Source organism: Conger conger, chromosome 7 (assembly GCF_963514075.1).
Source record: "Conger conger chromosome 7, fConCon1.1, whole genome shotgun sequence".
NCBI classification, from domain to species: domain Eukaryota; kingdom Metazoa; phylum Chordata; class Actinopteri; order Anguilliformes; family Congridae; genus Conger; species Conger conger.
Genome location: NC_083766.1, coordinates 28313113 through 28336534, shown reverse-complemented (window position 1 = coordinate 28336534; position 23422 = coordinate 28313113). Strand labels below are relative to the sequence as shown.

The 23422-nt window shown below is 45.3% G+C and overlaps 1 protein-coding gene across 2 annotated transcripts; it reads left to right on the top strand.

Moving 5' to 3' along the window:
• The first annotated feature begins 1897 nt into the window (after positions 1-1897).
• Positions 1898-23060, top strand: alg13 (ALG13 UDP-N-acetylglucosaminyltransferase subunit). 2 transcript variants are annotated; one of them, XM_061247532.1, is made up of 24 exons: positions 1898-2163; positions 2484-2567; positions 2640-2690; positions 2779-2825; positions 3334-3406; positions 4519-4600; positions 5048-5210; positions 6159-6228; positions 6382-6487; positions 7117-7181; positions 9606-9706; positions 10270-10385; positions 15060-15300; positions 15788-15892; positions 16503-16659; positions 17346-17490; positions 17804-17839; positions 18052-18107; positions 19743-19814; positions 20200-20380; positions 20502-20621; positions 20873-20913; positions 21268-21451; positions 22778-23060. In XM_061247532.1, the coding sequence occupies exons 1-24, from the start codon at positions 2020-2022 to the stop codon at positions 23041-23043; spliced, it is 2706 nt and encodes a 901-aa protein (XP_061103516.1). In that variant the 5' UTR covers positions 1898-2019; the 3' UTR covers positions 23044-23060. The 2 variants fall into 2 exon arrangements, with proteins under 2 accessions (XP_061103516.1, XP_061103515.1); XM_061247531.1 differs by having other exon boundaries at positions 15785-15892.
• The last annotated feature ends 362 nt before the right edge of the window (positions 23061-23422 follow it).

Genomic DNA, 23422 nt, shown 5'->3' with positions numbered 1-23422 from the left:
ACTTTATCAGAAATCAACTTGTGAACTAAGCAATTGTACAAACCAAACTTTATCACGAAAAAATGTCCAGCTCTCTTTTACCAGCTTGCTCAAAGCTAGCTAGTGAGTTTGAAGGAAATGGCTAATTTCTGGGTTGCCAACAAGGGCTATTTAGCAAATGCAGCCCATATATTTTTTGAAGTTTCAAAATAGAAAACTGCAACTTTATACATGTTGCACAACAGGATTTTGTAGTTTGTGTTCACATATTTATAGGAGATATTTTTAAGGAGATATATTTTCGTGTACCATTGCCCATCCCTGAAGAGATGCACAATAAAAATCCCAGGATTGCAACCTTCTTGCTCATTGCGTCTAGTAAAAAGTGTTTTCCGTCTGATAGATCTCTTTGGTAAACTCAGATCACATTCAGCCTTGAGACTGTCGGTTGACACAAAGATGTACTGTAATTACTCCTTTGCACAGTATGCAGAGACTGCTCAATTCCCACACACAGAAACACCACAGGAAAAAAAACACAGGAAAGGTCAGAATTTCTGGAGAGCTAATCTGTTGCCCGGGAATGCAAAACAAATGACATCCACAGTATGACATAAATATACTGAGGGAATTTTACTCTAAAGCTGATCATTTTAAAGCTTCCTCCCAATAGGGAGGAGACAAGCAGAGGAAAGGAGAATGCCTATTTTTCAAGTACTGCACACACTATACAGTATTTGACAGTGACATATTATTGTTTTCACACTGTACTCAACACAGTTGAAATGAAACAATCACTATGTGGCTAAAGTGCAGGCTTTCAGCTTTGACATCCATATTAGGGGAACCGTGAATTACAGCCCTTTTTATACCTACTGCAGTCCCTCCAATTTTAGGGGACCAAATGTAATCGGACAAATTAACACCAGAACTCTTTATGCACGTTTTTGCAAACTGTAACCTGGTCATTTTATTCTTGAGGCTTGCCAGGGGTTTGCATGTTGTGGTGAACCCTCTGAAGGTAGGTTGGCGTAGTCTTCTCTTGATGGGTGTCTTTGACACATGCCTACACCCGGGATAGCGTTCTTGATCTGTTCAACTGCTACCAAGGGATTCACCATTCAAAGGATCCTTCTGTCATCCAATACCTTCCTTCGTCTACTTGGTTGTTTTCCATTGCTGAGCTCACCAGCTCGTCTTGCTTCTTATCAATGTACCGAACAGATTTTGACAACTATTTTTTTGCGGTCTTAAGATTTATTTATTCTGATTTTTCTGTCAAGTGATGGCCTGCGTTACTGACATTGACTTATATTGTCCTCATGCTGCGACAACAACAGACTCCTAATGCATATGGTAGTCCTAAAATCTTTATCTCTTTCATGCCAATTTGGATGTATAAACCCTCAACTTACAGCTAATAGTTTGCACTCAAAACTTAATAGCCATTCACTGTCCAAATACTTACGGACTGCACGCACTGTATGCGTGGAAGGGACGCCCGTTGTTAAATCCTGCAGAGAATGAAGCTATGTTTTATTTTATTTTTTATTTTTTTAAGTAACGTTAGCAGATCGTTTGATCAAGCAGTGGGCTGCTAAAAAACCTAATACTGGAACTAATAAGAAAGTCTCTGTGTTCATTCCAGGAACTGCAAAAGGTCAAGTTGGCCAAATTCTCATGACATATTTTGAGTTAAATGTTCCTACTCATTGAAAAATTAACACTAATTAAGAATAGTGTAGGTCTATTCGGCCTTGGACGTCCTTACACTCGTGATTACCAAAAGGTAGCAATAGTTTTCCATTATGATCGTACTGACCACCGCAATGAAACTGCACAGAAAAAAAAAACCGGCAAACCGACGTCAAATTTAAGTGCAATAAGAGCGTTTCGCCGAGCAGCGGCTGAACTTGCTGCCTAATCAGCGTCCATTTGAAGCACCTGTTTCCAAATTCAACTCGAAAGGAAACTTTCGACCTTCATGTTCTTTTTCGTCTACACGGAGAGTTATGAAGCTTTGCATATTTATTGTTTTTTATGTGTAATGTTTTTCTCTTTACAATGCAGAAAGCCTTGAAGAAGTATTTTGTAAACATGGATGATTATCTAGCCAGCATCGGCCTTTACAGGAAAATGATGGCTCGAGACGCGTCCTGTCTGTTCAGAGCAGTTTCTGAACAGGTAAAAACGGGGTAAAATATATTATCAGTTTAGAAGGAATTAGTTCCGCCTTGTCGGAAAAGGAAACTGGGTAGTAGTAGTAGTAGTAGTAGGCCTGAATGAAATGGCAGTTGAGGAACGTGAACGTTGCGTTTTAAATTATTTTATTTTTTATTTTCAGCATTCGCTAAACCAAACTAAATATGCTGTGATGACGATGGTTGCTACTCTCGTTATGTCTTGGAATGCACTGTGTATGCTGTTCATGCTGGTAGACATTTTTGGATCATTAAATTTGTTTGGGTGGCGCGTAAATTCAAAACTGTTTTCTTTTCATGAAGCTTTACTACTCTCAGAATTATCATCACAAAATCCGGAAGGACTGCGTCACCTTCATGAGAGCAAATAGATGCAACTTTGAGCCGGTAAGTGTTTATTGTTTAATGTCAACCGCGGAATGTGTCAGTACTTTTAACACTGAATTCCATATCTTACAGTTTGTTGAAGGGTCTTTTGAGAAGTACTTGGAGCGATTGGAGGATCCACAGGTAATTTGATGGAGCTACTTTGATGTACTTGTTATCTCTGATTGAAAACAGACCTGTGAATCACAATGTATAATGACCCTTATTTCAGGAAACGGCTGGACAAGTGGAGATAAAAGCTTTGTCTTTATTATACAGGCAAGTGTATACAACGAATACATATACGTTATCTCGAGTAGTTGTGGCTAAGTGCTAAGATTAAGTAATTCTTTACAAAAATCTTTTTGTGATAATGTCTTATGTGGGGGTTGACTAAATGTCCTCCAGAATGTTGTTTGTAAATATGAAAATAAGCTAATGTTAATGAATAGCAACAGTGTGTGACTGTTGTTTTCCATTTCTTACTAATGTCCCTAGGCTAGATAATGCTTGACTGCAGTTAATGCAATAAGATTGTATTTTCTCTCAGGACCATACCTTTATTTTAAAACGCTAAAATGAAAGCATTTTGCTTCACTGAACACCAGAATCTGTTCCATTGCATTATGAGGGACAGTATTAAACTCCCCTCAGGGAGGTATCATGAAAAGGGTCATGTGGTCAGGGTTCATGTTGGTGGATGCTGAGTGTTGAGTTGTGTGTTTGTGAGTGCTGGGCAGGGTGAGTGTAAATGTGCAGGATCGGTAACGTGCAGGGTGCGGCCCAGGCGGTGCTTCATTATTTACAGGTATCCGGGGAAGCCGCCCACCGAGATTGCAGAGGATGACTATGCAGAAAAGGTAACGGACAACTACATTTCACAGCTGTTTTATGTTTAGCAATATAACAACGTAAAATATCAGTGCAGATGGTTTGATCTTCATTACTTGGCCTAAGCTGGGCTTTTGCATTCGGGGGGAAAATAGGCCTGTTGCTTTGCTTCCATATCAGTGTCTTATTTCCAGAATTTTCTAGGAGCTTTTCTCCACTATATTGTCCCTGGGTCAGGGAATACTTCTCCATTCTTCCTCCCATTGGTTCTTGTGTATTCACAGAAATGGGTAGTATTAAATTGATTTGATATTGTAAATGATTGCGATGTAAGTATGTTGAGCTTGGAGAGTTGCAGGAGACTCTTAACACACTTGCTGCTCTCCTTGCATTCTCAGAAAACCCCTGACTCGTGCGCTTTGTTGCCCTGAACCTTTTTTTGGTGACTAAGCATTTCGCTGGTAAATTTTAAGATGGCTGTACTATTGATGCTTCTCATTCACTCATTCATACACACACTCATACAACAACAGTGATTGGCTGCCATGCAAGGCACCAACCAGCTTGTCAGGTGCATTTAGAGGTTAGGTATATCTCGCTCAGGGACTCTTTGACACACCCAGGCTCTAGATGTCTAGATTTCAGCTTTTGCTCACGGGTCTACTTGCCTTTGGGTCACAAAATTAAGCAGATTCCTTTTTTCCCCTATGTTGTTTTTAAAAGCTTTAAATTCAGCAGTTTGACATCCATTATGACACATTTTTAAGTGTCTGACCCTTGTTCTAGATAAAGTTCATTGTTCCTTAAGGATTTTGCCTTAAGATTGGCAAGCAATTCAGACCAGAAACCAGGTGAGGTGAATAAAATGAATAATATCTGTTCAGTGCTTACTAACAATAGGGGGGTCCTTTCACTGGCTCGCTCGCTGGCCAGATCATCTATATTGTTTGTGAAGGCAGTCTTCCTGATAAATAGTGTTAGCATTATTTTTGCACTTTTATCATTTAGCAAATTCATATATTATGACTGCTGTGGATTGTTATGTTCATTTTTGTAGGCATCTAAAGGTTTTAATAGAGTTTCCATATATTGTAAGATTAAGGCGCAGAGTTTTCTTATTGTCACTGATACTTAATTCCAGGTTTTGCTGTGTTGTTCAAACAATGGGCACTATGACATTGTTTACCCAAGGAGCTACCCTGTGGATGCAGCCATGTGCCAGTGTGAGTGCTGGAGAAAAGTGTGCCCTGACCATTTCAGTTTAATTACTACAGAACGTAAGCTACACTAACCCTCCTCGGCTGAAGAACATTGCTCTCATTGCAGGGATTCTTACTCTAATTAATAAGCTGTTACTAGACTCACTGCACTCACATAAGACTAACTATCAATTTATTTCTGACTTTTTTTTTATTTTTAAAGGCACATTTGTTTGAAGACTGTTTAAAAAGTGGGTTGTGTTCCGTGAAAGCCTGCTTATTGGATTGTGTACTCCTTATCTTTTTCCAAATTTAAGCAGATTAATTTCCGACTGGAGATAGACAGCAGTGATAACTGAGCTTGTAACAACTCAAAAGTGTGTATTAGCCTGAAGGTGCGTGCTGGTTACGCAGCAGGGAGGCACATAAGATTCACCTCCCCCCCCCGTCCTCCTCCCCCCTCCCCTCCAGCACTGCTGTACGAGCTGCTGTACTGCCGGGTGTTGGGCGTCGAGGAAGGAGAGGTGCAGGTGGCGCTGGAGGGCTTTCGGGGCGGAGGGCGACGCTACAGGAACAGCCTGTCTGTCTGCAGCGAGGACGCTGGATACGACGCCCCTGACGACAGGGGTCAGAGGTCAGCGCCCACGCCTGGGGGTCTATCCCACAAACGCCTATAGAGAAGTACACACTCGCTACCCTGCAAATGCATTTAAGCAGGTACGTGCTCACTAGCCCACCTGTACATGGGTATAAGTGTGTACTATATGCATACGCATACACACACACAGCTCCAGAATACAGCAGGGGTAAACATTATTAATCCGTGTGGAAATCCACTGGGCTACTAAGTAGCCAAATCTGGTAGCCCAGCCCAGTTTTTGGTAGCCTAGATGCATTCTGTTAAACAGCTGTTTTTAATGGGCAGAAATCCAGAATGTGGCTTTGCCTGATGTGTGTAGAATGGTATACTGTTGCATTGGGTGGTCTACACTGTTCACACTACTGTACTGGGACATCTCCCAAACCAAAGGGGAACTGTGCATCGTTCTTAATAAAATGGGGCTTGTCATACATTTCTGCCATTGTCTTAAATGTATATGATGCAAAGGCCAAGTCCCTCATGTGCCAAATTGTTCTGTCCCAGTCATTTGTCTAGCAGCTTCCACTGTGGAAATTGGGGCCTGCTGGGGTTGTGCCTGTAACGGGCAAAATGGCTTCTCCTCCAAGGGTGTAATTTTGTGTCTGCAGGTGTAACATAATTTCACATGGAAAAAGACAAATTTACAAGTAGTGCGAAGGCAATTGAAGAAAAAACCTTTTTGGTGTCCACTTTAGGGCATTGTGGTTGGGTGGTCAGGTTTCTGGCCCAAAGGTTGCAAGGTGCAGTTGTGGGCAAGCTAAAAGTGATAAGCCGGATTCATCTAATACATTTTGTAGCAACAGAATTGTGTAGCATGATTTCACTTTAAAAGAAAAAAAGAGCGTTGTGAAGAAAATGAGCAATGCTTCCGTAAAAAGAACATGCATGGCTGAATAGTTAAAGTGTACATAATCCAACTCCTGACTGTGGTGTGATCTATAGGGAGGACTGGGAGATGAATGAAAGCGGTCGTTCTGAAGACAAAGCCAGATCCGGAGTGGAGGAGAACAAGGTTGGCACTGAGATCACGGTTCCCCCCCCCCTGCACACGCGTGCGTGCACTCACGGCCCCCCTCACAGGGTCCTCCACACAAGGTCCACATAGATCCTGGCTGTGTTGCTCACTCTGTGCTGTGTTGCTCACTCTGTGCTGTGTGTGTCTCAGGCTCCAGAACAGCTCAAGCTCTCTCTGCCCTACAAAGTCCTGAAGGCTCTGGACCCCGAGATCTACCGCAATGTGGAGTTTGACGTGTGGCATGACAGCCGCAAAGGTGACCCCTCGCTGCATACTGCTACATTGTGTGTGTGTTTGCATCTGTGGAAAGGTTTGAATTGAGAGGGAGGTGTGTGTGGAGTAGGCTTAGGTCACTGGTCTCCAACCCTGGTCCTGGTGAGCTACTGGTTCTACTGGTTTTTGTTTTTGCCTTAGAATCAGCACCCTGTTGAGACCCAGGTAACCAGGTAAGGTGAGTTCACTGTGCAATAATCTACTGTAATTGATTAATTTAGTGCAGAGTAACAACGAAAACCAGCAGGCCCTGTAGCTCTCCAGGAGACCACTGGGCTGATATAATAATAATTATTGAGTGCAGTAACAAATCATCACCAGTGTTTTTGATGTTGTAGTAAAGGTTCAAACCTCAGATCATGCAAAATCCTTCCAGAAAAAACATCTCCACTGATATCTGTTGGGTGGTAATGAGACACCAATTGTACAGCTTCTATGTGATCATCCTGTGAAGGGTTATCAATCCCATAGAAGCGGTGTGTGTAGGGATGGAGGAAGCTTGTAGTTGTGCAGGCTGCAGGTGGGCTGTAGCAGGGATGGCAGGGGCAGGCGTGTTATGTGTTGATCGGTAATGTTGTTCCCGTTTCTGTTTCCCCTGTGTATCTGAGACAGAGATGCAGAAGACAGACTACATGGTGTTTGCAGGCAGACAGTACTTCCTGGGAGACAAGTGCCAGGTACTGCCCCAGCCACCTGAATCAGCACATTCAATTACTACAATCACCTGAATCAGCACATTCGATTACTACAATCACCTGAATCAGCACATTCGATTACTACAATCACCTGAATCAGCACATTCAATTACTACCATCACCTGAATCAACACATTCAATTACTACAATCACCTGAATCAACACATTCAATTACTACAATCACCTGAATCAGCACATTCAATTACTACAATCACCTGAATCAGCACATTCAATTACTACAATCGCCTGAATCGGCACATTCGATCGCTACGATCACCTGAATCAGCACATTGTCAATTACTATACCCACATACACCCAGTGAGACATAACAATCCACAGCAAAGTCATATAATGCACCCAGTGAGCACTTCATAAGGTATTTATTAGACTTATTTTAGTCTCTTTGGTCCGACCTTTCTGTCAGCTTTGACCAGTCTGGACCTTCTCCTCTGGCCTCTCTCATTAACAATGCATTTTTGCCTGCAGAACTGCTACTCACTGGATGTTTTTTTGTTTTTCGCACCATTCTCTGCAAACTCTAGAGACTGTTTGTGAAAATCCCAGGAGATCAGCAGTTTCTGAGATATTAAAACCACCCTGTCTGGCACCAACAATTATTCCACGGTCAAAGTCACTTTTCTTCCCCATTCCGACATTTGGACTGAAAAACAGCTGAACCTCTTGACTATGTCTGTATGCTTTTATGCCTTTAGTTGCTGCCACACGATTGGCTGATTAAATATTTGCATTAACTAGCTGGTGTACAGGTCTACCTAATAAAGTTCTTGTTGAGTGTGTATCCATGTGCTATCAATAACTATGCCCACCTGCATCAACGTGCTGCCAGTCTACATAAACCTGTGACCAAGTAGTTTAAGTATCAATCCGCTGTCACGGTTTAATCATTTGGAGGATGCTTGTAGTCCGAGCCTTACACATTTAACATCACGAGTCAGAGATGACAAAAATTGCAATTATCGTCGAGCTGCACACCTCGAGACCTGCAAAATAAACAGATGGGTTCGTTCTTTACAGAAACACTGAGGCGTCGTCTGAAAAGGTGGGCTTGCAGACATTTGTGGAAAAGGGCCAGTGATGTACCTGCATGAGTGATCGGGGAAGGTCGTTCCGCCATCTGGGAGCGCGGGCGGATGGGCTCTGGGAGTGCCGCGGGCCCAAAGGGACGGCCAGCTGGCCACGGGAAGCCGCACGGACAGCCCCGGGTGCGGTGTGAGCATTGTCTGAAGATTAGAATGGGGCCGTGCCATTGGCAGCTGTTTGTGCCAAGTGCGGCTGATTTTAATTGAATGGGGCAGCCTCTGGCAGCCAGCGAAGGTGAATTTAGGGAGGAGGGCTAGCAGTGTTCTGGACCATTTGCGCTGACCTGATGGCACAGGTTGGTAAGAGGCCAGCATGGTGTTATATAGTATATAGTATATAGTGCTGACCAGAGGACTTGACTAAGTAACTGATGCAAACTTCATGGATGGGTTAGAGGTGGATTTATGAACAGAGAATCAGTAAGACTGGGTGGTTTCCATGGGGTATCCCAAGAGCCTCAGCTGGTCACGCCAAGTTGGCAGTATCAGTAATGGTAATAATTGCACTGGTCGTCGGGGTCTTGGTAGTACTAGGAATGTCTCACTTGGTCGGGAGCATTATCCCTTAAACGTGAGTCGAGTGTCCTGTAGAGTAGACGTGGGGAGGTACCCGCAATGAACCAAAGGTCTTTCCACGGACCCAGATTCACTGTAGGTTATATACCTGATATGTCTCCCCTTGCCTCCTGTAGCTGGAGGTCAGATATACAGTACCTGCTGTACTGTGAGACGGGGGCACATCACAGTTTACCGCAAGCCCAGTTGGATCATTTGTGGTCTGTTCCCACGCCGTGACTCTTTAGTGAGGTGGGCTGTGGTATGTTAAGCTTGTAAAATGCCACAGATTGAGTTTGGTGGATTGGATATGCTTTTACCATCTGCTTATTGACCTTAATTTAACCAGTTCAGCTGAGAACTGAAGTTAGAATCCTTGCTTGCATTAGTGTAACGTTGATTTTTCAATAGCCTGGACCTTTTTTTATATCTATTAAGTCTATCAGACTCTAATTTAGTAAGTGTATATAGTTTTTTATTTTTTATGGGGAGTCTTTTTTTTTTTCTTTTACCACAGCAACTCTCTTCCATTCAATGCTTTCTTTTTTTCTTCAGCAGTAATAAGATGCTTCATTTAGTATGTTACTTCCAGTTTAATGCCCCATTTGGTTGATTGGTCAGTTTCAGGGTAAGATTTGTGTGTCTGTGGCTGTGCTTTAAGTCCGGGCAGCTGTTCAGGAAGCTTTGCTGAGTGCTGCTGTCTTCAGTAATGAGCCCGGCCCTGTTCTGGTCCTGGTTCTGTTTCTGCAGGTCCGTCTGGACCCAAAGGGGAAGTATTACAATGCCTTCATACAGGAAGTGGGAACTCATTCCAGTGCTGTCACTGTATTCATTGAGGAACTTGGAGAAAAGTGAGTCTAACACAGTCCCCTCTAACACACACACACACACACACACACACACACACACACACACACACACACACACACACACACACACACACACTCTGCACTCCACTTTCACTTCCATAGGTGTGGGGGTTCTTTGAGACTGTTCCCTGCATTGATGTGCACTCCAACTGCATTTTTATATTAAATACTTTTCATTTAAAAAATAAAATAAAACAATTACACAGATTTCTTTCTCTTTGAACTCTCCATTTTCCTCATTGTGTCAGTCACTCTCTTCATCTACACCCTTTCTGCAATGCACCTGTAACGAAGGAGACGACATATGTAGTGTACCTGTATTGTTGTCTGGATGGAAACTGTAAAATATTTTAAATTGTCGGGCATACATGCTTCAGACATTTTCTGATAACCGAAAATGTGGGTGGGTTGAAATGGGCGAATATCAAAAGGTCACTGAATAGCTGTATTGGATGTTTGAGCATAGATGTGATGACTCCTAAATGCCAGTTAACCAAAGCTGTTTGCTGTGAAATAAGGAAATTGATTTGTGTCTTCCCTGCCAGACATCTGGTGTCCCTGACCAACCTGAAGCCTGTGAACCCTGTCCCCGCCTGGAACATCACCCCCAGCCGCAAGGGGGCGTCCTACAGCCGGTCGGACCAGTACTCCGCAGAGCTAGGTCAGTTTCTCCCAGAATGTAGTACCACCAGACTACCACTGGGGGCCTCTGTCACCATATCTTTCTGTTTCTCCACTATTTGTATGAGAGCGCAAGTGAAGGTTTGTGTGCTTTCTGGAGTTCAGGGTATTAGGATGAAAAGCTTGCCCTTTCCAAATTTATTTGCAGTTTATCTGTAAGAAACCGCATTTGGCACTTGTCCGAGCCGGTAACCCAAAGTGCGTTTCCACACGTCACTTTTATTGGCTTCCCAGGGCCAGGAGAGTGTGGGATGTCCACACGGCTCAGGTTCCCGTTCTGGCTGTTGTCCTGATTTTTCCTCCAGAGTCATCAGCCTGTAATGGAGTTATGCTGGTCGTGACACTGACCTGCGTGCGGAGAATCTTTAGCAGTTCACCATCACAGTGATGTGTCTTTACTGTGTGAGGAGAATCTTTAGCAGTTCACCATCACAGTGATGTGTCTTTACTGTGTGAGAAGAATCTTTAGCAGTTCACCATCACAGTGATGTGTCTTTACTGTGTGAGGAGAATCTTTAGCAGTTCACCATCACAGTGATGTGTCTTTACTGTGTGAGAAGAATCTTTAGCAGTTCACCATCACAGTGATGTGTCTTTACTGTGTGAGGAGAATCTTTAGCAGTTCACCATCACAGTGATGTGTCTTTACTGTGCGAGGAGAATCTTTAGCAGTTCACCATCACAGTGATGTGTCTTTACTGTGTGAGAAGAATCTTTAGCAGTTCACCATCACAGTGATGTGTCTTTACTGTGTGAGAAGAATCTTTAGCAGTTCACCATCACAGTGATGTGTCTTTACTGTGCGAGGAGAATCTTTAGCAGTTCACCATCAGTGACCTGTACTATGTTCATTGCTTAGGCAGAGAGCGAACATTACTAACCAGTGAGCTGTGCATAGGTGATCCTAGGTGAGGTTCTTGCATAAATCTCATAATTGATTTCATTGCTTATGCATTTTTATACTTTTGTTGTCATTGAGCATTTATGAGCATTGTGATTTTGATGCATGATTATAAAAAGTATAGATATGGGATTGGTAGACATTTGATTGAAATTCTTGTTGATTTATTCAGCATTTGATTAAACGGTAGCACAGTCACCCCTACAAAATCAAAAGCAAGTTAGCGCCAATAAATGTATCTTTTTCCTGGAAAAGTGTAATTATGCATGTAATGTTACAATTACATGCCTTACCGAGGAAGCTTGGTGACGTTTTCTCCCTTCATATTCAGTTAAATACAATGAAATGACAACAAACACCCAGTGAGTTTTAACATCAGTGCTTTATTTTACAAAGTTAAAATGGTATCCTTGTGTCTGAAACTGGAGCAATCTGAAAAAAGCTGCCCTTCATGGCTACTGAATTATGTATGGTCTCACCGGCTCATAGCGACATCCTGCAGTACATTGCAGATTCTATTTCAGATTGCTTTGGTCTGTTTGTTGTGGTCTACACTTTTGCTATGTGTAGCCAGTTTTATGCAGTTGTAGCCAGTTTTATGCAGTAAAATGGACAATATTAAACTTTGTAGAGCTGAAACAATTTCACATTAACTGTGATCACAAAGTGTAGCGACGGAGACATCATGAGAAATTAAAATGGCATTTAAAGCTTCTCGCAGTGCATTATCAAGCGGAATTGTGTTGCTATGGTCTTACTGAAAGATGCAATAAATTAAATGAACAATACAAGGTAATGCATTACATCAGCACCTTCATGTATGTTACACTCCATGAATTGGCATTAATTAATTTAGTTAACATGAATTAATAAATGGATAAATGCATTGATTAAGCATGAAATTGACTCGATTAGTTAATGCATTTGTTAACAACTAACATATTTATTACATAATATTTATACTTTAACAAACCATGGGATGAACTTGCTTGTAATTAGGTAACTAATAACAAATACGTTAATTGACGCTTTCATTCCGAAATGAATTGACAATGACTAATGTAGTTGTTAACATAAATTAATGACAGATACAATGAATGCAGATTAATTTCTCAGTAGTAGTTGGTTAACAACTACATTCTGAATGATGGGAATGTTACATTTAGAGCGACAGTGGCTCAGTTGGTAAGGGCAGTCGTCTGGCAGTTGGGGCAGTCGTCTGGCAGTTGGGGGGTTCCCTGTTCGATCCTCCCCTGGGTGTCTCCCTGAGCAAGACGCCTAACCCCGAAATGCTCCAGACGAGATGGTTAGTGCCTTGCATGGCAGCCAATCGCCGTTGGTGTTCGCGTGTTGTGTGTGTGTGTGTGTGTGTTTGCATGAATGGGTGAATGAGAATCAGAAATTGTACAGCACTTTGGATAAGGCGTATTAAAGGAGTAACATGGTGGTTGGTTTTTATATGCAATTTGCACAAGAGGGCATTGAAGAAACACAATGAAAGTATTAAATATGTCTGTTCTTTAGTTTTGGAGAAGTAAGCTGCTGAATGTTCACCTCATAGTGCGTAAGCTCTCCCCTTATCTCTCCCCTGTATCCTGTGACCCACAGTTTGCATCGCTGGACTCCAGGCAAGAAATATTTTATGTTTGGTTCACTTAAATCTTTTAAGGACTATTAAACTATTTATGCTTATATAAATTTAGTTTGCTTTCATAAGGATGTTATAGTTCTCCTTTTATCTTAACTTGGCTAGATGGCTAGCAAATATTATCATTGCTATCGTCCTTACATTTGCTATCGATAGTTGATCTACTAAGTTATCTAGCTTGTGCAAATAGTCTCCCAAGATAAGCATGTATCATGGAGGTAGCTATTTTAACAAGCAACGTGTGGAACTGACAGTTCTCATTACCACGCCCAGACGGTTGGGTGAACTTTTATAGTGGGAAATTTATGCATAGAAAAATATGTTTTAAAATGCATTTAAATGACTAAATAATAAAAAGAAAATGCACATTTGTTTTGTTGTTCCTTAAAGACAACTGGCAAATGTCACATTCAACCACCATGTAGGTGGCCTGTAGCATTGTGGTTACGGTACATGACTGGGACCCGCAAGGTCGGTGGTTCGATCCCCGGTGTAGCCACAATAAGATCCGTACAGCCGTTGGACCCTTGGGCTAGGCCGTTAACCCTGCATTGCTCCAGGGGAGGATTTTCTCCTGCTTAGTCTAATCAACTGTGTGTCGCTCTGGATAAGAGCGTCTGCCAAATGTAATGTAATACTCCTTTTGGTGTCAGACTTGCCATCTCAATCTCGCTTGATAAACGGTACTTCACAATTTTTAAATATCTGGTTTTATTTAACTAGTATTCCTACAGTAGGCCTATGCATTGAAATGAAAGATTATTCCAACTATTGGGTATTCATAAAAGAAAAATGTCCCTTGTGCGAATACCGATGTCTGAACCGTTGTGCCTCATTAAGCCATCTGCAGAAATGTAAAGTCTTTATTCATGCCAAAAAGCACAGCGGCACTGTGGTACGCATTTAAAATAACGAAATGAAAAGGTGCACACCATCTGCCGTTAAAGTGGCGGCTTGTCTGAAACAAATGAAGCTGATGGAAGAGAGGGCGGTGATGCTTCTTTGCCAGCCTTGCTGAAACAGGTCGCTTCATCTGCGATGTTAGCGCGTCTCTCCCTTGTGATTCAAAGATTACATTTATTTTGTCTTTTAGTGTATGAAGGCTCTGTATAGGCTCTCTGCATACAGGCTCTGTATAGACTCTGTGCATACAGGCTCTGTATAGACTCTGTGCATACAGGCTCTGTATAGACTCTGTGCATACAGGCTCTGTATAGACTCTGTGCATACAGGCTCTGTATAGACTCTCTGTGCATACAGGCTCTGTATAGACTCTGTGCATACAGGCTCTGTATAGACTCTCTGTGCATACAGGCTCTGTATAGACTCTCTGTGCATACAGGCTCTGTATAGACTCTCTGTGCATACAGGCTCTGTATAGACTCTCTGTGCATACAGGCTCTGTATAGACTCTCTGTGCATACAGGCTCTGTATAGACTCTCTGTGCATACAGGCTCTGTATAGACTCTCTGTGCATACAGGCTCTGTATAGACTCTGTGCCTACAGGCTCTGTGTATGAAGGCTGTGCATAGAGTCTGCATAGAGGCTCTGTGTATAGAGCATTGGTCGGCAACCCTGGTCCTGGAGAGCCGCAGGGTGTGCTGGCTTTCGTTGTTGCTTGGCATTAATTGATCAATGAAAGCCGTTGATTACACAGTTAACTCACCTCACCTGGTTTCTTGCGTCTGAGTCGCTGAGACGAAAGCCAGCACACCCTGCGGCTCTCCAGGACCAGGGTTGCCGACCCCTGGTACAGAGGCTGTGTGTACAGAGGCTGTGTGTACAGAGGCTGTGTGTACAGAGGCTGTGTGTACAGAGGCTGTGTGTACAGAGGCTGTGTGTACAGAGGCTGTGTGTACAGAGGCTGTGTGTACAGAGGCTGTGCGTACAGAGGCTGTGCGTACAGAGGCTGTGCGTACAGAGGCTGTGCGTACAGAGGCTGTGCGTACAGAGGCTGTGCGTACAGAGGCTGTGCGTACAGAGGCTGTGCGTACAGAGGCTGTGCGTACAGAGGCTGTGCGTACAGAGGCTGTGCGCATACAGGCTGTGCGCATACAGGCTGTGTGTATAGAGGCTCTGTTTGCCGTGCTGTCCCCTCTTAAGACGCAGAGATGCGCGGCCGGCGGCGCTTCTTTAAGAAGCCTCGTGGGAAGGAGGTGCTGATGGCGGTGTCGTACAGAAGCGCCCCACCCGGCCTGCCCCCCCGGCTTCAGCCCGGCCCCGGCTGCCTGGCCCCCGGCCGCCCGCCCCCCATGCACGGCCCCCCCGCCCCCCCTGTGCTGCCCTACGACCACTACAGGCCCCACCCCACCCCCCGGCCCACCCGTGGGTATGTGCCCCACAGGTCAGTGTGCTAACGGGTTAGCTTTAGCGCTGCAGTGTCTCCTTTGTTTGGGACATTGCGTTTGTGTTTGTTAATCACAGTAGGAGACTGACTGGTCATCCGAGCAGGATGCGAAACCAGAAATGGCATGTACATTTATTATGTTCAGGCTCTTTATCGTATTAGAAATGCAAAAAGGGCCGGCTCTAATTAAGTCATTTTTTATTCTCAATAAATTTGAATTGGATTAGCACAGAACTTGTGTAATGAGTCATTTTTACGGCACTCAGTTATTATTCCTGTGTTTACAGTGATTACTGGTTAATTATTTCCATGGACTGTGATTTTTACTCTTCTGTGGTCCTTTGTGCTTATTCACCATAATGCCATATATTAATTTGTACCTAATAATAATCATGTCAAACTTAATTTGGATGGTGTGGCTGATTTCTGTCTGTCTGTCTGTCCGTATGTCCCTCACCCTGCCTCTCTGGCATTGGCCCAGAAGCTCTGCCCGCTTTCTTAACCGGCACCACCTGATTGGTCCAGAGATGGCCTACTACCCAGGAAAGCGCTGCTACCAGAGTTTCGACAACTACTCCTACCGGGCACGGTAACTCTGCCCCGTAACACTGTCCTTTAAAAGCAACCTGTGAAGCCACACTACACAGCCAATTACAGCCGACAGGGAGCATCAAGCCGGCCGCAGCGAGCCCTGCTGAAGGGCCAATCGGACGCGCTGGGAGGGGCCCCCGGTGGGACTTTAATAACGGGCCTCGGTGCCGAGCCGCAGGAATCCCATCTGCCCATCGATTGGCCGCTCTCGGGGGGGCCTCCGCCCGCATCCCACTGAAGTGATTAATTTCCAGGGCATTTGAACAAGGGGTCTGCTGAATACAGAACCAACCCCCATCACCCTGCTCTTTACTGTAGGAGGGAAGCCTGTGTGCTTCTGTGAAACGGCGATGTACTTGCCTTCTCCCGCATCTGTGCTAAAGCTACACATAAAGTATACACCTATATTTTCTGTCAGATATGCCTTGTAGAGGTTTAAATTGTATGTGTAGTTTGCATGGCCTATACAGCGATGTGATGTATGAAGTGTCTGTACTTTCAATGCTGTGCTGCTCGGGTAAAGTATAGCTGTGATGCACGTTGGATGAGGTACAGATGTGAGCGAGTGTGTGTACGTGCTTTAGAGATGTCCCTGTTTGTGTTTTGAGCTCCTGCAGCAGAAGCCGGCGGCAGATGCACTCTGTGAATAAGGAGTGCCAGTTCAGCTTCGTACCTGAGGCTGGGGAGGACGCTCAGGACCTGGAGGGGAACATTACCTTCTACGAGATTGAGGAGGGCGATGAGGCGGCCTTTCCCCCGCTGCCTGTGAGCCCCGCACTGGCCTCCCCACGTAGCACACACGCGAGCGTACGCACGCACACACACACATACACGTGCACAGCTTTATGCTCAGACAATGTGACTGCTGCATGTGGGGTGATGAGCAATGTGTGATATCATAGGTTTTCATGTTAACAGTGCTGTTTGTAGATCGATCATTATATTTATATAGAGCTTTTCTAGACACTCGAAGCACTTTACAGTGATGAGGGGAATCTCTCCTCAACCACTACCAATGTGTAGCACCCACTTGGGTGTGGCACGGCTACCATTTTGCGACTGAACACTCACAAATTTAGCCCCTGGGGAACCCCCTACTCTTTGCGATGTGTCCTGGGATCTTTAACAAACAGTGAGTCAGGACCTTGGTTTAACACCTCATCTGAAAGATGATGTCTCCCGTCTCTGCACTGAGGCATTGTGGGTAATTTTACCAGCGGAAAAACCGCCCCCTACTGGCCCACCAACACCACTTCCCTCAGCAACTTCGTTTCCCCAGGAGGTCTCCCATCCATGTACTAACCGAGCCCACACTTGCTTAGATTCAGCCATTTGGCAGGAGCAGGGTGCATTATGGTATGGCTGCTGGCACGTTTGGCCTATGAGGTTAAGGCCAGGTGGGTGCTGTGAATTGGGCTCTGACAGGGTGGTGTGTGGCCTTGGCTCTGCAGGGCCAGGCAGTCTCCAGCCCCCTGGTTCCAGCTCCCGCCACCTTCTGGGTGCAGCGGGGGCCGAGCCCCAACCCTGGAGCTGACAAACCCCCCGTGACATCATCGGAGGAGGACCCAGAGGACCGCAGCACCGGCGGGGAACAGGGTATGGGGAACCTTCCATCCCCGCTTCCAGTTCTGTTTACATGGGTGGGAAGTGTGGAAATGGTAATCTGCAGTTCTTCAGTGCCGAGAGAATTTGCTTTTGATTGATTTTCTTTTTCCATTTTTGTTGGATACTCAAAATACAGTACAAAGGGCAAGCTGATATCTAGCAGGTATAAAGTCCCTGGGCAAACCGATATTCCTTATACTATTAACGTATTCCCATTTGTATCTCTAAGTTGTTTGGCATACGGGTGTCCTGTGATTTCACTGTTCATTCTCACAGTTGTTTGTAAGGTTTCTTCTTTCTCCAGGTGAATACCCTGAGGACTTTATCTACAGAGCCCCAGGTCAGTGCTTTACACTAACTTGCTATGGGCAAAGATAATCGTCTAGGGGATCGGTTCTGTCATTTGCCAAAGAATTCAGAAACATGGACCATACCTGTTGGAGTGCTTCTGCTGGATGATAGAAACTTGTCTTTTTTCATAGGCATACCACTTTTATGTGCTCATACCTAAAATAATATACGTGTTGCGTATTGGTGTTCTTTGTTTGGCAGATCCAGGCTTCCAGACTCCCTCCGTTTACACAGCTGCTGAAGCCACTGCCAACCTGGTACTTGTACTCTACACACTCAAACTGTACACCGTCACACACCCTCTATTGTAACTACACACCATCACACACACCATCACGCTCACCCCTACTCCATCAAACTACACACCATCACACACACCCCTACTCCATCAAACTACACACCATCACACACACCCCTACTCCATCAAACTGCACACCATCACACTCACCCCTACTCCATCAAACTACACACCATCACACTCACCCCTACTCCGTCAAACTGCACACCATCACACACACCCCTACTCCATCAAACTACACACCATCACACACACCCCTACTCCATCAAACTGCACACCATCACACACACCCCTACTCCATCAAACTGCACACCATCACACACACCCCTACTCCATCAAACTGCACACCATCACACACACCCCTACTCCATCAAACTGCACACCATCACACTCACCCCTACTCCATCAAACTACACACCATGACACACACACACACACACACACACACACACACCCCTACTCCATCAAACTACACGCCATCACACACACCCCTACTCCATCAAACTGCACACCATCACACACACCCCTACTCCATCAAACTGCACACCATCACACACACCCCTACTCCATCAAACTACACGCCATCACACACACCCCTACTCCATCAAACTACACACCATCACACACACCCCTACTCCATCAAACTACACACCATCACACACACACCATCACACTCACCCCTACTCCATCAAACTACACACCATCACACACACACCATCACACTCACCCCTACTCCATCAAACTACACGCCATCACACACACACCATCACACTCACCCCTACTCCATCAAACTACACGCCATCACACTCACCCCTACTCCATCAAACTACACGCCATCACACACACCCCTACTCCATCAAACTGCACACCATCACACACCCCTACTCCATCAAACTGCACACCATCACACACACCCCTACTCCATCAAACTACACACCATGACACACACACACACACACACACACCCCTACTCCATCAAACTACACACCGTCACACATGCCCTCTCATACACAATGCAGCTTTTCCTTCACAGTGTACACCTCACACATGCCTTGCCCTCGTGTTACACACCCTTAAACACACTACTCACCCTCTCTCTCACAAGCAATGCACACAGACACTGCACACACTCTGCACACACCACGCACCATCACACACTAGACTGCTCCATTTCCCTGGTACAGACCCTCTTGGCACGTGACCACTGTGTCCAGATTCTGAAAAATAGCTTGTTATTGGAAACAAGATTATTTCTACATAATTTATCCAGTAATCTATTTGTGAAATGTAAAACAATTTGATAATTGTAAGCTTTTCCTTACTGTGGGCTTTGCATAGTTGTGCGCTGTTCATCAGTTCAGAGGTAGTTCTCCAGTTCCATGTATTTTCAATATGTTAATCCAGGTAGAAAGTAGGTAGTGTTAATAGGATTAGCCCAGTGGAGGTCAGTTATTTTAATAGGTTTAACCAGATGGAAAATGTTTTTTTTATTAGGTTTAGCCTGGTGGAAGTGGGGTATTTTATAGGTTTATGCGGGGGAAAATGGGGTATTTTAATGTGTTGGTTTAGGTGTTTTGCTTTGGTTTGTTTGCAGACCATTCAGGAAGGAGGCTCTCGCTCTGGTTCACCACCAGAGGGCGGAGCGACCTACAGTTACTCACACCAGGTCTGAGCTCCTTTTACTCACAGTAGGTCTGACCTACTCTCTACTGTTAGCCTGCAGCTACATCTGCCAACACAGAGCGAGCAGCCATTCCCTAAGCACCTGCGTCATACTGACAATGTTTCAGGGTAGAAATTAGTACAATTTCTTCATGATTTTTTTTTTTCCTTTTTTTTTTCCCCCAGCAAGGGCTTCTATGCATTGTCTGGAGGCTTCTTTATCATCTGTCACTGCATTGCATTACAGTCCTTGCATTTAAGAAAGTGATCTGGAGTAATGTACACACACTCGTACGGGGACATTTCGTGTAACCCCCAATGTGGTTTTAACCGTGTTGAGGCAGTTTATCACAGGTGTGAGAGGTAGGACCGTTGTTTGGCGTTTCCAGGTGGTGGTGAAGTCGGCGGTCATCTCCACCTCTCCCACAGTCAACAGCGCTCCGGCTGCCATCTTCACCTCAAACTCCTCATCCTCCTCTGGAAGCTCCCAGACCCCCCCAACCTCCCTACCATCCTCTGCCAGCCTGGCCCCACCCCCCCTCCTCCCACCTCACTCCATGGGCCGGCCAGGTAGCCAATATGAGGACTATTCAGGAGCCTATGATATTGAAGATGGTGTTAATGCTTGCTTGCTTGCTTGGTAACCAACAGTCTGTGTCGCATTGTGGTTATTGTGTCTATTTGGCTGTAGTTCTGTCCATGCCGTATCCTGGTGCCTCCAACTGGTTTGTGAATGAGATGGGGGAGACGGTCAACATGGCCCCCCCGCCCCCCTACTCCTACGACCCTAATGGCAGCGACCTGCCCCGAGGTATGTGTGTCTGCGTGTCTCTGAACGTGAACTCTCACGCTAACGCTCCTCTTGCGTGTCTGCGTGTCTGCACGTGAACTCTCTCGCTAACGCTCCTTTTGCGTGTCTGTGTGTCTGCACGTGAACTCTCTCGCTAACGCTCCTCTTGCGTGTCTGTGTGTCTGCACGTGAACTCTCTCGCTAACGCTCCTCTTGCGTGTCTGTGTGTCTGCACGTGAACTCTCCTGCTAACGCTCCTCTTCTCCTCACAGACTGCAAGGTGCTGCAGTATTACTTCAACTTAGGAGTGCAGGTGAGCATAATGCTCTACAGCACTGTTCCTCAAATCACGCTCCCCCAGGGCTGAGAACTGCTGGCTTTCTGCCCTCTCCTTACCTGGGAGTCAGGTGTGATGATGGTCTGGCCAATTGTAGTACTAATTGTTCCGTTAATTCTGGAAAATGGGACGCAAATTTGGATTTGAGGGCCAGATTTAGCTGGATTTAGCCAGATTTTTGGCCTACAGTTACAAAGCATTTTACTTGCAATATGGGGTCAGTCTACTTTGTTTGAATAAATTAAATCTAAAGTAAGGTTGAAGCAATACAATTAAAATTGTAAGCAAACATTTTGGACCGTAAACTGAACTGTTTGTGTCTGTGTGTAGTGGTACCAGCAGGGCTACTGGCACTCTGTGGTGCAGATGCAGCAGCTGTACCAGCAGCCTGGCGTGGAGACGCAGTTCCAGCCTTACACCAGCGGGGGCGCTGCTCCAGACCACACTGTGGCGCAGGCTTTCCCTGAGTCAGGGCAGGCAGGGCCGGATGCTCACGGAGACACAAATGCCAACGGTCAGTTCTGTGTGAGTCTGTGTGGTGCTCACCGTGCCTCTCTTCTCCCTCCACTGGTTATCAGTTCAGGCCTGAATAAAACACAAACTCCTTGCCCGCAGATAAAAAGAGGAATGACACTATTTATTTCTGCCTCACCACTGCTCCGCAGCCTCTGGGCGTTTGCCTTCCCAGAAACGTCCCTGCCCTCAGGCATATCTTCCCACTACAGTCTGGTCAGAATCTCTATCCTCCGCCACAGGCTGAGAAGTGCAGCTGCTGAATCCCAGTCTTGGTTCAACAAGCCCATTTATTCCTGAGATGACCGCTTTTTTAATGCATTTAACAATGCATCCTTGGCTACCTAAAAGGGAACTTCAACCTTAAAACAATTATTGATGTGAAATGAGTCTGTCCCATCAAACAAAAGTCAAAAATTCACTAACCAGTAATTCCCAAAACCTGATGCATCATATCTTTGTCCTCCTGCCAGTCCTGGTTGTAGGATCGTAGAAACGTGTGAGGTGTTCATCAGCAAGCGTGTGTGCCGCCTACCAGTGCCAGTGAGACATGCACATACCAAAGTACTTTTTTTTCTTGACGTTGAGTAGGATTGGGGGAAGTAATGCATGATTTTTGATGAGGAAATAATTCCCTCTTGTGGGGACTTTGCAAATGTGATTTAACTAAGTAATTGTTTACGTTTTTATTTGAACGCAAGTAGCTGTGGTATCAGCAGAACGGACCACATGATGAATACTCTTTAGGCTGAAGGACACTTGGCTTTAAGCCTCTGGCTGCATTACCCGAGGAGAGCGTATATATCAGCACAGCCGCACTGCTTGTCATGTCTCCATCTGCATTCTCCATCGGTCTTTTGGGCCTCCTCTGGATAAGGGTTTCCACTTAATGTAAATGGGAGCGCCAGAACTGCTGTTCTCAGGTTCCATCCTTTGGCCCCTCTGTGTGTGCTGCGTTTTTGTTTCTGCCAATCACTTGGTAAATTAAGATTGAACACGGGTATGAGATCCATATTCTTTCCCCTGAATTGATACGTTTGTCTCATTGTCATTTGCTTCCCTCGTGATTCCCTCTGTCTATCAGATGGTTTAGTTTCAGTGACTGGCTGTCCGCACTTTCACTCGTCACCCATCTATGTGTACATCTTAATCGATTCAAAAGTACCCTCTCTCCAAGAAACCTTTTGCCTTATAGTACAGTCGGAGAATGAAAGCATTCCTTCACCTGACTGCTTGTGTGGGCATACTCTTTCCTCTGCCTCTGCCTTCTGATGGGACGGTTCCCTCTCTACTCCCCCCCCCCCCACCCCCCCCCTCTCTCTCTCAGGAGCCCCCTTGCCGCTGGAGCCCCCGGCCGCGGCCCCCCCCTCCAGCGTGGTGTTCTACCCCCTGCTCCAGGAGCAGTGCGGCCAGACCCCCATGCACAGCTACGAGCCCTACGTGCCCGTCCTGCCAACCTACCAGTACCTGCTGCCCTGGACCCCCGGCCACGCCCAGACCCGCCTGCACGCCTCCTTCTGCCCCTCCTCCCACGCGGTCAGCTACATCAGTGCCCCCCCACACACCGCCCACTACGTCCCCCCCAGCATGTAGGTGCGCACTCCCTTCCCACCCCCCCCACCCCCCTTTAATGTTTGGTTAATTAAGAGTTGCTGTTCTAAGTTTGCTCGGCTGGTTCGTGTTTGAATCAATAAAGAGTTCTGTTTTTCCCAAATGACAGGAGGCTCCCTCGTCATTAAACTGCTGTCCGTCTGCTTATTCGTCCTGCCTGGTTTTTGAACGTGAAAATGTAACTTACATTTACAGTGGCTATATGGAAAACCTGCAAAGTGCACATTTATGTTAGCTGTGTGCTGACATTAACTGAATTCCAGTCTCAGAAAAGATAGCTTGGTAAATGTCATGTTAGGGCTATGGGTGTGTGAAATGCAACCGTGAAATTCATAATTTATAACTGTCCTTTCTGTCATAA

What these genes read in the sequence shown, in the direction of transcription:
- alg13 (XM_061247531.1), top strand. Translation starts at nt 2,020, where the DNA reads ATGTGTAATGTTTTTCTCTTTACAATGCAGAAAGCCTTGAAGAAGTAT. An exon ending in AGCGATTGGAGGATCCACAG is followed by an intron (nt 2,691 to 2,778) that starts GTAATTTGATGG and finishes CCCTTATTTCAG; the next exon opens with GAAACGGCTGGACAAGTGGA. An exon ending in CGGCCTTTCCCCCGCTGCCT is followed by an intron (nt 16,660 to 17,345) that starts GTGAGCCCCGCA and finishes TTGGCTCTGCAG; the next exon opens with GGCCAGGCAGTCTCCAGCCC.